The sequence below is a fragment of the Amphiprion ocellaris genome, chromosome 18 (assembly GCF_022539595.1).
Source record: "Amphiprion ocellaris isolate individual 3 ecotype Okinawa chromosome 18, ASM2253959v1, whole genome shotgun sequence".
Taxonomy (NCBI): domain Eukaryota; kingdom Metazoa; phylum Chordata; class Actinopteri; family Pomacentridae; genus Amphiprion; species Amphiprion ocellaris.
In genome coordinates this window covers 1,612,938-1,627,223 of record NC_072783.1, presented here as the reverse complement: position 1 = coordinate 1,627,223, position 14,286 = coordinate 1,612,938, and the positions used below count along the sequence as shown (strand labels likewise).

Below are 14,286 nucleotides of genomic sequence, written 5' to 3'. Positions count from 1 at the left end.
ATATGGCAAGAAATACAAATTTAAAAAAATAAAAATTGTAAATATTTTTTAAAAATGAATAAAAATCTTCCAAAAAAATCCTAAAAATATCTAAAGAGATTCCATATATATCAGTAACAGTTCTAATATTTTCTTTAAGAACATTCAGAAATAAAATCCAGCAAAATTCGCTGGATTTTGGTTGATTTTTTTTTTCTGAATGTTCTTAAACATTTTTTTAAACATTTCTTTTTTCCACCAAAAATTGTTACAAAATTTCCCGAAAATGTGGAAGTTTTCACAGTGAAAATATATATATTTTCCATATTTTTTAAACTTTAAAACGGGTCAGTTTGACGACACGAAGGCTAATGGCCAGGTATGAGCAAGGTAAAGATCTTCGCATCAAGCTCTCAGCAACAGTATTTCACACAATTCAGGATTACTCCTTAACGGCCATTTTCCTCCCAGATGGTTGCGTAACTTTATTGAGAGAACATACAGCACAGAGAAAAGTCCTTCTGCAGATTTTTGCAGCCACATTTTCCCTGCTTCGGTTCATCTCTCACTTCTGGTTCACCACTGAGGAAATCAGTTTCCCCGCTCGTCTCATTAACATGCAAAGCCTCATCTTTAGGAGAAAGGATAATAATGAACGAAGCAGCTCCTTTATGGAGCTCCAGAGCACTGAGGACGTTCCTTCCTGTTTCTATTAGCTGGACATGTTCCTTTGACAGCAATCTCCCTCCTGTCTAATGTACAGTCAGACCCAGTTACAGTAGCAATTACTGGTGTTCAGGTTAAGATTAATTGAATTACTGTGTGGCTTCTCTGCACTCCTGTGTGGGCCCATCAATCACCGGCTCTGCGCTGCACGGACCCTTTATCACCCTCTTCCATCTTTATGTAAAAAGACGCAGGTTGTGCTGTTGCGCTCCATCTATCAATAAACGGGTTCTTGGCGGCAAACTCATTTTCTAACACATTCCTCTCCTTAATCAAGCTACCAGACAGTCGGAGGGTAGTTAGTAAAAGCCGTGTGCCATCTTTTCTCCAAATGAATGAAAGGTTAGATGAAATTAAAAGTAGCCCAGCTGGGATCTTTCTCTTGTTTGACTTTAGGAATGCAAAGAGAGCGTTCATAGAGCATTTGTGATACATTTCATTTGATTGATTCGTAAAGAGAAATCCCACCGATGAATGGATCTTTTGTGTCGTGCGATCGCTCACAATTGAAATACAAAAGACTTCATGTAAAGCGTTTGTTTGAACAGCTGGACTTCTACTTAAAGGAACCAGGTAGCTTTTTCTGAAACCGCACTTGCAGTAGATCTGCAGCGCTTCTGTTTGAATAAAATAGCTCTCAGGGCAGATTAAATGCCACTCCGTCATTCTCTCTCCATTCACCACCTCCATTATTAGCTTTTTTAAAAATTGTGCAGGATTTCTGGTCACGGTCTACAGTACTGCCAAACCCTAATCTTGGGCATGTTTTATTTCACTCATCGCTGCCATGCAGACTCTTTGTTCGTCATCTAGCAGGAATACACAGAATTCGCTGGATGTGGAAGTGCTGAAAGCTGGGAAATAACATCTGAGGGGGAAATGATGTGTTGGTCTCTTTGCGGGCCGTGCCAGAAAAATGCCAATCCACACAACACGTGGCTCGAGCTTAGCTACAGTATAATGCAGCGCCGTGCACGGAGGCAGAGGTTGGGGCGGCGGAATCGAGGTTTGTGCCGTCTGCAGGCCGTCGCTCTGCCAAGGCGACTGGCACCGACCATAACCCCCTGATGGAGCAAGAGGGGAAAAAGGTTGTTTGGTGCCATCCTATCGCCACACAGGCAGCTGCAGATAGCACACATGGCAAGAGAGGCCATGCCTTTGAGCGGAGAGGCACAAACAATTCCATGTTAGCCAGAAGGCTTTAAAAAAAAAAAAAAAAAAAAAAAAAAAAGCAGCGAGGCTTTCCTGCTGAAGGCCTGGAAAGATGAACTTCCTCGAGTAGTAAACACTTAAATGTTTTTTAATTTCACGTGGACTTGAGATACCAGACGAGACACGCGCCAGAGAAAATGTAGCTGAAGTATTTTAAAGAAAAACACCACAGTTGGAATGGAAAACGGAGGAGAGGGGCTTCCTTCTTTTTATTGGTTCCCAGGCTTTTCCACAGCGACGGCTTCTCCCTCTCCCTTTCTGCATGTCTGTCTTTTTCTCTCTAGTGGAAAATAAGGACGGCTCCCTGTCCTGTGATAAAGCTGCAGCCTGCGAGATGGGAAAGAGAGATCCATCACACCGAGGCGTTGGTTTACCCTGCCAATCCCCACTACTGAGGGCTGTAACGTGTACATGCTCCATCCATGCATCATTTACTGAGCCCTTCTGTGCCCAAATAACATAGTTTTGGCTGCACGTTGCTCAAATCCTAAAGCACTCTGGCAAATCCTCTGAAAGTCTTAATATGCATGAATTCTGGAGGTTGTTTTGCGGTTTGTTTCTATGCAGACAGCTGAAACAGTCTCGTCTAAAGCCCCTTGACTCTCCTGTACCAAATGATAGGGTTACAGTCTCTCTTTGTTTGAGGAAGGATAACACTTAACTTCCATCAACCTTGAACTGCCAAGAAAAAAAGTAGAAATATAGTACAGGAAGAAAATTGCAAACATGATTTCTTTTTTTCCCATTTGAGTTGTGCCTGGAGGCAGAACTGCTGTGATGCTAGAAAACATTACCTGGCAGGTTTCCATGGAGTTCAAGGAAAATAAACATCACTGACATTCATGGGCATTGCTTGAAAAGCATTAAAACTAGCAAAGGGCTTCAGGTATATTGCCCAAAAATAGAACGCCGAGCTTCAGACGTGAAACAAATGTTTTGAAAAGGTCAAACATCTCCACTTCAGAAACAATCCGACGATGGAAGCATTTCATCACAGCTTTACGGAGCAAATGTATTTTTGTACAGTCGAGCACAATAAAAAAAAAAAAAAGTGACCTCGAGCGCTCCTTTTGAAATGTGAATCCTAGAATAAATGTCTCCTAATGTGCGCTGTAATACCTCTTAAAAAGCCCAACAGCTGCTGGGCTGAATGAGCGGAGATACGCCGGGGTCAAACAGGTTGCTGCCCAGAGTACACATCAACCCAAAAGTGAACAAACAACAGCATCCTAGAAACAATGCAACCCGATCCCAAAGTTACAGAACCATCTGTTGGCATGGTGAACTCTGAGGGTGGCACATTCTGTGGCGGCGACCCTCCTGACTCTGACCAATCACACGAGGCTTTCTGCACATGTTCATCAAAGCTCCGGGAGGTTCTGATCCCTGACACCTGAAACATTCGCCTTCCTTCATCTCCAGAAGACGGCAAACGCTGCTTATTTTAGGTGCATCAGGTGAACGCATCAGGTGTGAGCGTCTGGTGGAGATCCAGGTGGTGTCCGCCGAGCGCCCCGCACCTGCTGCCTGTCCTCACCCCCCCACTGGAGGGCAGATTCCCAGGATGCCACAGGGCAGCTGCTGACAGCCACTACTTTGGATATTTCCCCTTGGCTTCTATCTGCCTCCCCCTGCATGGGGCCTCCTGGGGTCAGCTGCTGAGGGGAGCAAAGATGTCGGTGGGGGTGGCGGAGGTCAAGGAGTTGGCGAGAGGGTTGGGGGGTGAAGCTGCATACCTTCAGCGGCAGGTGACCGCCTCGGTTTTACAATTACACCCCACGATAATCACTTTCACAATCCGAGGGCGGCTCGGAGGCTCACGCTCAGGAGGGCTCTGCTGATCACGTTACGTCCGACGTTTGTGCGACCTCCACAACCCCGACCGTGACCCCTCCACCTCCACCTCCACCCGGCCCTCCCTTCCACTACACCTGCCCTCCACAAACCTGCTCCTGTTAGCACATGAAGCTGTGTTCCGGCAAAACTGAGCCACTCCTAATCAGCCTGTAGTTTTTATTATCGTTATATGGTGAAAACAAGCATTTCAGTCAACTTCAAAGTTGCTCTCATTCCATTTTTCTTCACTGTGGACTCATTTTTCATGGCAAAATGAAGTCCTGCACCTCTATGGAAACAACACAACCATGACTAGAAGTAGACAGAACTTTGTGCAGCATGATACAGCATAAATAATAAACAAGAAAGTTGAATTTCTTTTAGTTGACAATTTTATTTTTAAAAAGCTAGAATTTTCTAAGTTCCGTATACAAATGTGTTTGTGTACACTGAACAAAAATAATTGACTCTACACACTATACATATTTGACTTTTTTTCAAATATTCAATTAATTTTCATGTGTTTACCTTCAGTTCAGTGTTAACACACCCTGCAATTCAGCCCTATTCAGTCAAACACTCCCTGATTTTTTTGTCACATGACTGTTATTTGCAGCTGAGTCACTAATATATTCCAGATTGCATCAAAGAGTGCGAATTTTTTTCTTTTTTACAGAATCTAGTTAGAGCAAATGCTTTATTTTTAACAAGACATACTGATGATAAACATTTCAATGAAAAATCAGGATTCTAAGCTTATATTCACTAATTACATGGTTTATTTTTTATTATATAGCACTAAGTCACTAGATGATATATGTTGGGAATTGGTGCTATAGAAAAAAATCAAACTGAACTGAAACAAAAACGGAGAGTGCCAAATGATCAGTTCAAAGTTGAAAATCCAATCATTTGTCCTGTTTTGTAGTTTCATGCTCTGATAAATTGAAATTTTTTTCTTTTATGACCTGCTTTGAAACCCGACTGCCTGTTTTGGGGTTCTCGGGGTTAATACTTTAATTCCAGCCTTGTCTTACATGTGAATTAAACTTTAGGGTGAAGCAGCTAAGAGTGGTTTACTTTGGAAAGGATTCAATTCTACACTCAAAGGTAAACCTGCAAGTTTTATGCACCAGGAATCTCCTCCCAGTATATAAAACCTCTCTCCACAAAATAAATCCCACCTCCGGTTCCATTACGAAACTTCTCTAACTACATAAGAAAATGACCACAAGAATCCGTTTTCTGACAACCTTGAAGAGCATTTCATTTTCCTACTCGGTGGTAAAAACAGGATAAATTAAAAAAGGAGGGATCTGCTTTTAAAGTCTCAACTGCGCCTTAGAGAAAAGAGAACAAATTGCTGCTTTCAAGGCTTCTGTAAAGAGACCGTGGAGATGCATTTGTAAAGGTTGCACACCGAGAAAAACATTCCAGGATGTTGCTTGCGTTTACAACTGATGTGATTATAGAAATCCAGATAGGCAAGAGATATTTTAGTGTCGCAAAACTATTTTCAACTCATTTAACCCTCCTGTTGTCCTCATTTACAGGCATCAAAAAAAATATTTCCATGTCTGAAAAAAATCCAAAAATTCAGCAAAGAATTCCTTAAATTTCTGAAAATTTGCAAAACCTTCAGGAAGAAAATTCCAATAATTCCTTAAGTTTCCCTTAAAAGTTTTATTTTTTAAAAACCCCCAAATTTGGCAAGAAAATTCTTGTAAATATTTTCAAAAAATGAGTAAAAATCTTCCAAAAAATCCTAAAAATATCTAAAGTGATTCCATATATATCAGTAAAACTTCTAATATTTTCTTTGAGAACATTCACATAAAAATCAACCAAAATCCAGCGAAATTCATTGGATTTTGGTTGATTTTTTTTTTGTGAATGTTCTTCAGAAACATTTTTAACGTTTTTTTTCCACCAAAAAATGTTCAAAGATTTCCCAGAAATGTTGAAAATGTGGACATCAGAAGTTTCACTGTGAAAATATATTTCTTTCCACATTTTCAAACCTTAAAACTGAACTGCTCCACAGCTGAAGATGTTTTGGCTTTAATTCCTCACTGCTGACATCTAACCTCTCCCATTCCCAGTCACTCTTTCCACGGCTCCTCCTTTAAACCTCTCCACACTCAGAATGACAAGTGAAACATCAGGCAGCAGCTAAACAAGACTTTAAACTCCCAACTAAATGACATGTCGGCGAACGCAGCCAACATATGAGGAAGTTGGAAGCCGGCCTCGTTTCAAACTCACCAGCTTCTCACAGACGAAGCTCCAAATGTGACTTTACTTTCTTTTTATTTTTTATTAAATGGAACCCAGTCAACAAGCCCGGCTAAGTAGCCCAACGAGTAAAATACTAATGGGATTTAAACATATTATTCTCACACACTTTTACAGCTCTGTCTTGAATTGTTTTCGTAAACTATAACAAAAATCTCCCCGTTTGTTCTGCGTTTAAGCACCGCTCGGCACAGAAACACAGATCGGCTGGTTTCTAGCACAAGTCCCCACTGGGTCACTGCTTTTATGATTAAGACCCTTTTTTATTTTATTACATTTCAGAACTTCCTTTCAAATAAAGCCAGTTTTACAAAGAGGGAAGCCCCTAGTTTAATGTGATTTCTGCAGCTTTTCGGAGCATGTTTTCATTCGCTTTCTCGTGGTTTTAACTGTTACACACGAGGAAAAAAACGCTGCAGAAAAGGCAATCAAGTTAATACACAAGATTTGCTGATACACAAGCCGCCGTACACCTGTTTGCTTTCTGTTTTTGTGCATGAAAGGTGTGTATTAATGCACCGAATACTGTTGTGTTATGATAAGTGTGTGTGTGTGGCGTTGGCCTTGTGTTTAACGGGTCACATATGTTTTTATGAAGGGTAATTAACCCATTAGGGGATCTGGTGGAGTCTAATCCAACCAGTCTGCAGACTTCAAACAGAAACTGCGACGGCGAGGTCTAGACAGGTGAAAGCCTGGGTGTTCAGTAACCTAAGGAGGCCAAAAACATAATAGCGACTACTCTTGTCGCTCAGACCTCGGCCTCACTTCACAGCGCTTGTGCGTGACCTCCTTGTTCACTCTGAGTGTCCATTTCCACAACAAAAACCTTGACAGCTTGTGTGTGGATATACAGACTCATGTGTAGTGAAATGTAACACTGACTGACCGGACAATTGGACCGAGTGTTGGTTTCCTGGTGGAACGACAGAGTTGAATGTACCAACCGCACACAACTGAAACCGAAAAACAGGACATTTTATTTCATCCAAATAGCTAAAAATGTGTTTTTAGTTATAATATGTTACAAAACTGGTTGACTTTAGCTGAGTCAACATGCTGGAAACACCCAAAACACTGGAAGAATAAATGTATAAAGTGGTAGAGAATGAATGCAGATGGCCAGGTAGGATTTTGCACAGATATTTGGAGGTTTTTGGAAATCTAAAAGCGAAGTTACACGCATAAACTCGTCGGTGTTGTCAAAACTGCAACTTTGATCTTCCTTTATGTTGCGATTGCTTTGAAGTTTGGGTGTGTAACCAACTTTTCCAGGCCAGTGGGTGGAAATTCCAAAAACAAGCCGGACAAGTTTATTTCCGGGAAAGTTGAAAGGAAAAAAATCCGAGGCTGGAGACGCTGTCCGTGTCACAATAAGAGCTCAAAGGTGTAAAAATTTGTTCCTCACATTTCCCATAAGAGATGATGATTCATGCTGAGGACGCGTCCTTGACAATTAACAAAAAGTCTCCGGAGACGGAAGCTTCGGTGTTTTCGCCAATGAAAGAATCACATAATTCAAGCAAGTTGGACACAGCGATTCGTCACATGGAATCTGGGCTTGTTTTCCACAAGATAATGACGGTTTTCTACGTGCGGAGCTGCTTCCTAGTGTTTTACAGTTTGTTCTAACAGTCTTGAACTCTTAAAATGACTCCAGGGCACGGAGATTGGGACAATTCTGCACAAGTGTTCGGTTAATTTAACCCTCGTGTCGTCCTGCAGGTCAAAACTGACCCGTTTTAGAGTTTGAAAATGTGGAAAAAATATATATATTTTCACAGTGAAATTTTCATTCATTTTCAACATTTTTGGGAAATCTTTGAACATTTTTGGGGGGGAAAAAAAATGTGAATTTCGCTGGATTTTGGTTGATTTTTTTTCTTAAATAAAATAGAAGTTTTGCTGATATATATGGAATCACTTTAGATATTTTTAGGATTTTTTTTGAAGCTTTTTACTCATTTTTAAAAAATATTTACAAGAATTTTCTTGCCAAATTTGGGGGATTTTTTAAAAAATAAAACTTATTTATGGGAATTTTCTTCCTGAAGGTTTTGCAAATTTTCAGAAATTTGGGGAATTTTTTTTTCTGAATTTTTGGATTTTTTCAGGCAAGGAAACGGTTTTTTTTTGGTTCCTGTAAATGAGGGTTAAGCAGCAGAATCAGACTGATTTCTTCGATTCGACGGGCAGCTTTTGAAGCTGCGCCTCGATATGACCTCGAGCCAGAAACTTGAAAATGAAAGCGGCTCAGTCAAATCACCAGGAGAGACTCTCAGACGGTCGTGGAGGAGATGAACTCCTGCAGAGTAGGGGGGCCGCGCTGTTGTAACAGTTATTTATTCCTCTTTTCAATTCAAGGGTCCTTCTGTTTTTAAACGGACAGCATTAAGGCGAACCCCGGCACCGAGGTCCGTCCTCGGAGGCACGGCCCAAATTCCAGAGAATCTTGGCAACTCCTCAGGATAGATGGGACCCTCATGGATATAAAAACCCCCACAATGGATGAATAGGTAAACAGAAGGGTGTGAAAGAGTGATGGCAAAAAGAGAATGTTCACTCTCAGAGAGGCACAAAGAGGGAGGTGTGTGAGTGGGAGATGGGAGAGAGCCAGAGTGTTTGAGAGAGAAGGGGGGAGGAAACTGAGGGGTGAGGAGGAGGAGGAGGAGGGAGCTGTTGGTGAGCGAGAGTAAAAGTTTTTGTCTCCGGGCTTTTAGAGGCTGCTGTGTGTGGTGTTAACTCAATCAAAAGGTGAATTATACCTCCCGAGACACTCAGGTAACCTTTCATTATGGCCCTAATCCTTCTTAATAACAGAGCTGCGATGTGGGCGATGCCCCATTAGACAGAGAACCACCGAGAGGAAGAGCCATTATTCCCTGCAGGCCCTGTGGAAACGCGAACACACAACACTCACTCACTCACACACACACACACTCGCAGTGACACATGAAATCAATCACAAACTTGAGCGAAAGAGGGGAAAAAACACAAGCATAACTGGTCCATAAGGAAACAGTGGAGGAGTGTTTACAGCGTTTCTCTAAAGCTTCATCAGACTGGAAGTGATTCTGTAAAATTCAGACTCTTCAGCAATAAAAGAACGCAAAACCGTGAACTTTTTCACCTTCAAAGTTGATAAAAAACACACTCCTTAACGCACACTTAGGCTGGTGACACACAACACTTTTGAGAATCTATTTTTTCCTCTGTAAGCTGCTCTTACTTCAGCTTTTGTTAATGAAGTGTTTTGCACTTACTTAATGCTCGGCAAGGATTAAGTCTGGGTTTTTATAAAGAAAAACCTTGTTTAAATTAGACGCTTTCTGCACACAGTCAGATTTACAGTGGAGAAAAGATGCAGAATTTACATTAATAATTAACTAACTTGGAACAGCAACTATGATTAAGGTTTTATTAAATTTAACAAATGGTTTAAGATAAATTTAAAGAAAAACGACACAAAAAGTTTTGCACTCACTGATATTTTAGGATTACAATGAAAATTTAATTTAAAAAGTTGATTTTAACTGTTTTGAGAAAATTGTGCAGAACCTGAGAAGACTTCATGTCATTTTTTTTGTATTTTTAACTCTTTGATTGACCCTTTCTCTCTTATTTCCCAGCCTAATCAAGCTGCAAACTCGTCTGTGTCTCGGACCAAAGCAGCTTTAAATCCAGTCATCCTTAAAATGTGCAAACAGAATGAGCAGCTGATAGCATCTAATGAAAGCAAGGCCTAATGTGGCTTTAATAAATCAACAGGCTTGTCCACACAGCTCATTCCAGCAGCTATTACCTCTGGAAAAAAAAAAGAAAAGCTGAGATGTTAAATAAAGATTTCTGGGTTGTGCAGACTAATCTTTATCATGGTGATGAAGTAGGAGGCGAAATAAAAAGTTGGGAAAACACAATTCATCATGATGGCAATTTAATGACTGAAAACACGATGAGCCGAGATTAGAAGGGGATTTTTAATCTTCTTATCTCTGTTTGGCATTATGAGGATGCAAAATAATACAAAAATGTTTAAACTTCGTGTTTGTTTGTATATAAGTAATTGTTTAGTAAATATTCACCTGTACCACTCCAGTCCGTTGTCATAGTTGCGGTCGAAGAAGTGCGGCTCCGCTCCAACGGCTCTGATGTCGGGATGAACCCGCAGGAACTCCAGCAGAGCCCGGGTTCCTCCCTTCTTCACCCCGATGATCAGAGCCTGGGGCAGCTTCTTGCTCCCCTCCCCGAGCGGACTGAGTTTACCTGCGAACCTGGCCGGAACTCTCCTGGAAGCCACTAAATCCGGAGCCGGCAGCATGAAGGACTCTCCGGGCAGCTCCAGCTCCAGGTCCTGCCGTGCGCGCTCATCCGCCAGGACGCGTGAGGAGGCGCGCCGAGCAGCCCCGTAGCTCTCCAGATCCGAGCCGGCGGTCCATTCATACACCAGCCTCTTGCTCCTCAAGTCCCCGAAAAGCCCAGAAGCACGACCGGAGGCGGATGAGGAGGATCTGTCCGGTGAGGGCGAGGTGGAGGAGACCGTGGAGGCGCAGCGCTCGGTGAGGAGGTGCAGGAGGATGATGGAGGCGAGCAGGGAGCACAGCATGACCACCGCTTTCCTGAAGATGCCTCGGGACGGGGGGTCCAGCCTACTGATGCGGCTAAAAGCCATACCGGTCCCTGGGTGGTCGGCGCAGCAGCCGGAGCCATGCTAGGCGCACATCACCCAGTCCTCCAGCCATGAAGAAGCCGAGCGGCGAGTCTTCATCCACACGCATGCACCGTGGATAAAACACCTCGATCTCCTCCAGAAAGTGATACCTGCAGCGAACAGGTGAGGAAGGAGGAAGCCAGGAAGTGGCCGAAAATAACGAGCTGTATCCAGGCAGCGCGCACAGATTTACGCACGCAGGTAGAAGTCTGTGCCCAGGATGCCACCACGAGCCCTGATGTACCAGCCCGCACGTGTAGAGTTGTAAACTTGTCTCGCACGTCAAGTTTCTTGACAGGCAGCTCTCTGGCCAATGGGATGAGTAGAACAGCAGAAAGGAACCAATGGTGTTCCACGTGGGCGTGTGCGCACAAACAGCCCATCTCTGCCACTTTAAACGGCATCTTCATATTTAAAATAAAGTTCAAATCACCTGCAGGGGGGAGAAAATGCTGCATCGACACACTAATATACACATTATAGTAATGCACAAAGATAAATAAAGCAAATTAGGCTTCAAATTTTGTGAAATACAGTCAAATAAACACAATTCAACACAGTGATTTTATTTATTTACACACTATAAAGTAACTCAAAGGACAAATTCCCGTCACTTTTGCATGGTTATAAGATTTAAAAATCCAATTTGCTGATTTAGATACACTTTTTAAGTTCCAGGTTGGGAAATTGCATCAAATTAATATTGTAGTTTCAACTCATTTCTGCAACAGTTCATTTAAAGCTACATGTTATTCAAGTTTCCTCTTCCACTACATAATTAAATGCACAGTCGCAAGATGAAGATTTCATATTTGCTGATTTACATGAATCTTGAAAGTTGCTAATACTACTTTGGTGAGTTGGTTTGTCATAATAATGCTGCCTCAACTTAATATTATGTGTAAATTCAACTCAATATGTCTGCATCAGTTGATTTAAACCTAAATTTAGGTTGACGTTACTCTAGAATCTTATTCAAGTTACCTGTTCCAACTACTTCATTAAATGCAAGGTTACAAGTTTTAAGAAAAAATCTAATTTGCTGATTTAGATGCATCTTTTAAGTTGCAAACATTATTTTGATGGGGTGGGTCGCTGCATCAACTGAATCTTTTGAGAAATTTCAACTCAGATTCCTTCATTAGTTGATGTAAACTTAACTTTAAGCTGAGGTTGTCACTAACTAACCCTAACCCTAACCCCCTAGCTCAAATGAAATTTCGTTGTATATGAAAATGTGCAATGACCAATAAAGATGATGATGATGATAACTAGTCTAAAATGTAATTCAAGGGACCACTTCAAGATTTAAAAAATAAATCTAGTTTGCTGATTTAGATGCATCTTTAAAGTTGCAAACTTTATTTTTTGACATAATATTGTTGAATCAACTTAATATTGAATGTGATTTAAACTCAAATTCCTGCAACTGTTGATACTAAAACTAAATTTAAGTGGCTGTAACTTAATGAAACTGACCTGATATCTTATTTTTTTTCATCTTAAGGATTACAAGTTCTCATGTATCATAACATAACTGGACCATTTTAGATGGTTTAAACTGGTGTATTTTTAAATGTTTGGTTGTAAAGAAGAAGCTAATACTGCAATTCATTCACCGGGTAAACATAATTTCCTTAGAAGTTTTCACAACTTCTAATGTAATTAACGGAAATTGTTCGGGCTCAACTTTAAACAGTAAGAGTATAGTCCTTAAACTTAAGGGTCAGTATATAATTGTTGGGCTTTTTGGATTATAGTTGACATTTTTCTGTTTTCAGGCCTAAAATCAACCTATAACCAAACACCACATGGCATTTTTAGAGAAACATTCTTCTAAATATTATATATACAGGTTAATTTACAGATACTGTAGTAAACCTATTGACTGCTTTATATTAAATAAGTCAGAAAGCCTTGGAGTCTGATCAGTCTGTTCTTCAGGAGGAAATGACATCATGTGGAGCAGGTCATGTGATCTGGAATTAACACACTTCCTGGAGAGGTGTGTCTGTAATGGGGAACTTAGTTGGAAGTGATTTGTTATTTTCCATATAAAATGTGATTTATTGCCAAAAAAGAAATATCTGTCATGATTATCTCAACTTAATAAAAGAACACAATCCAAACTATTTCTGAATCAGCTCATTTTATTATTGTTTAGCTCATTAGAAGGTGGTTGGTATTAAATTGGGACGGTTATTTAGTTGATATTTTAGTGATATCCAATCATTTTTTATTAATAAGTGATTGTTTCCATAATAAATAATGATGGAATTTGTAAAGACATGATCATAATGAACATAAATAACATTTTTTTTTTTACTTTCAATAAAAATGTATGTAGGGTATATCCCATGGACTTCAAAAGTCCCCAGATTATAGACTGACCCTTATATGCTTAAACTTGTGCACAAAAATGAACATGAACAATATAAACGGTAACAAATGCAGTCGAATTCACATCAACACACATTATAACACACTCACATAAACTCCAAACTCACACAGATCAGCTTAGTTGCAACTGCTGCCATACTTGCAGAGGTAATTTTATATGCGTTTGCTCAGTGCATCATCCCCAAAAATAACTGTATCGGCATCTTTTCAGAGGCCAGAATCATCCCTCAACTCTTCGCTCGCTTCCCCTGCTGCTGACAGGCCACCAAAGAAGACGTCCTCCGCCGTGAACTCCTTTTTATGACACATACGAGAACAAAAAACGTGAAATAATGATAACGGCTGCATTACTTCTTTACAAGTGCACAAGAACAGAACCAAATGTTTCACATCTGCTCCGGCCTTTGGGGTATTAGCATGAGAATGTGCAGGCAGTGCTTCAATGCTGCACAGCTCGCTGCTCGAGAAAGCCGATGGAGACCTCAGCACTGCCGGCGCCAGATGTCCCCCCGTGTTGTCGAAACAATACGAGGGGGGTGTCGCACATTTAACAAATCACACCCCGTCTTTTCTCTGTCTGCTCTGACACTGAGAGATGTTCAACCCCGTCAAACCAGCCGTGATGACACCCAGCATTCCCTCACAGGGGTCGCATGGCTTCACATCCCAGCCAAAACTCTTCAAATAACCACACTCGAAGTCACGATATCTGTGTTTTCATGACAAAGTAAAGTTGCTAGAGTCACCGTGAGCTCACTACTTATGTATTTCTGTCCGCAGAAAGGTTCCTAACCCAGAGGTCGCAAGATAAACCTGAGGGGTCAGACATGATTAATGGGGAAGAAGAGGAAGCTTTTCCACACAAAATAGCGCCTTTTTAGACAAAACAGTGCTTTTTTCCTCCCTAAAGTTTACAGCCTTATATTTTAGAGAAATAGTGGATAGTTTTACCCATTCTTCAAAGAATCAGCAGAAATATCGAACTTTAGAAATGCAGTATTGCAAGTAACAATCAAAAATTCTAAATATCACAAAAGGAAAATGTTAGTCTTAAGTAAAACATGAAAATTCTGCAATATAAAACTACTAGGAGTAAAATCAGATATTAGAAATGCCACTGTAGTAGAAAA

At 40.8% G+C, this 14,286-nt stretch overlaps 1 protein-coding gene across 1 annotated transcript in view; it reads right to left on the bottom strand.

Annotated features, from left to right (window-relative positions):
* The window catches only part of LOC111569263 (heparan sulfate glucosamine 3-O-sulfotransferase 3A1-like), a 44,157-nt gene extending 33,147 nt beyond the window's left edge, over positions 1–11,010 (bottom strand). Inside the window, exon 1 of the mRNA XM_055004202.1 lies at positions 10,131–11,010. Coding sequence (XP_054860177.1) covers positions 10,131–10,717 — 587 coding nt within the window. The 5' untranslated portion in view covers positions 10,718–11,010. The remainder of the gene's footprint in view (positions 1–10,130) is intronic.
* Positions 11,011–14,286: the final 3,276 nt, after the last annotated feature.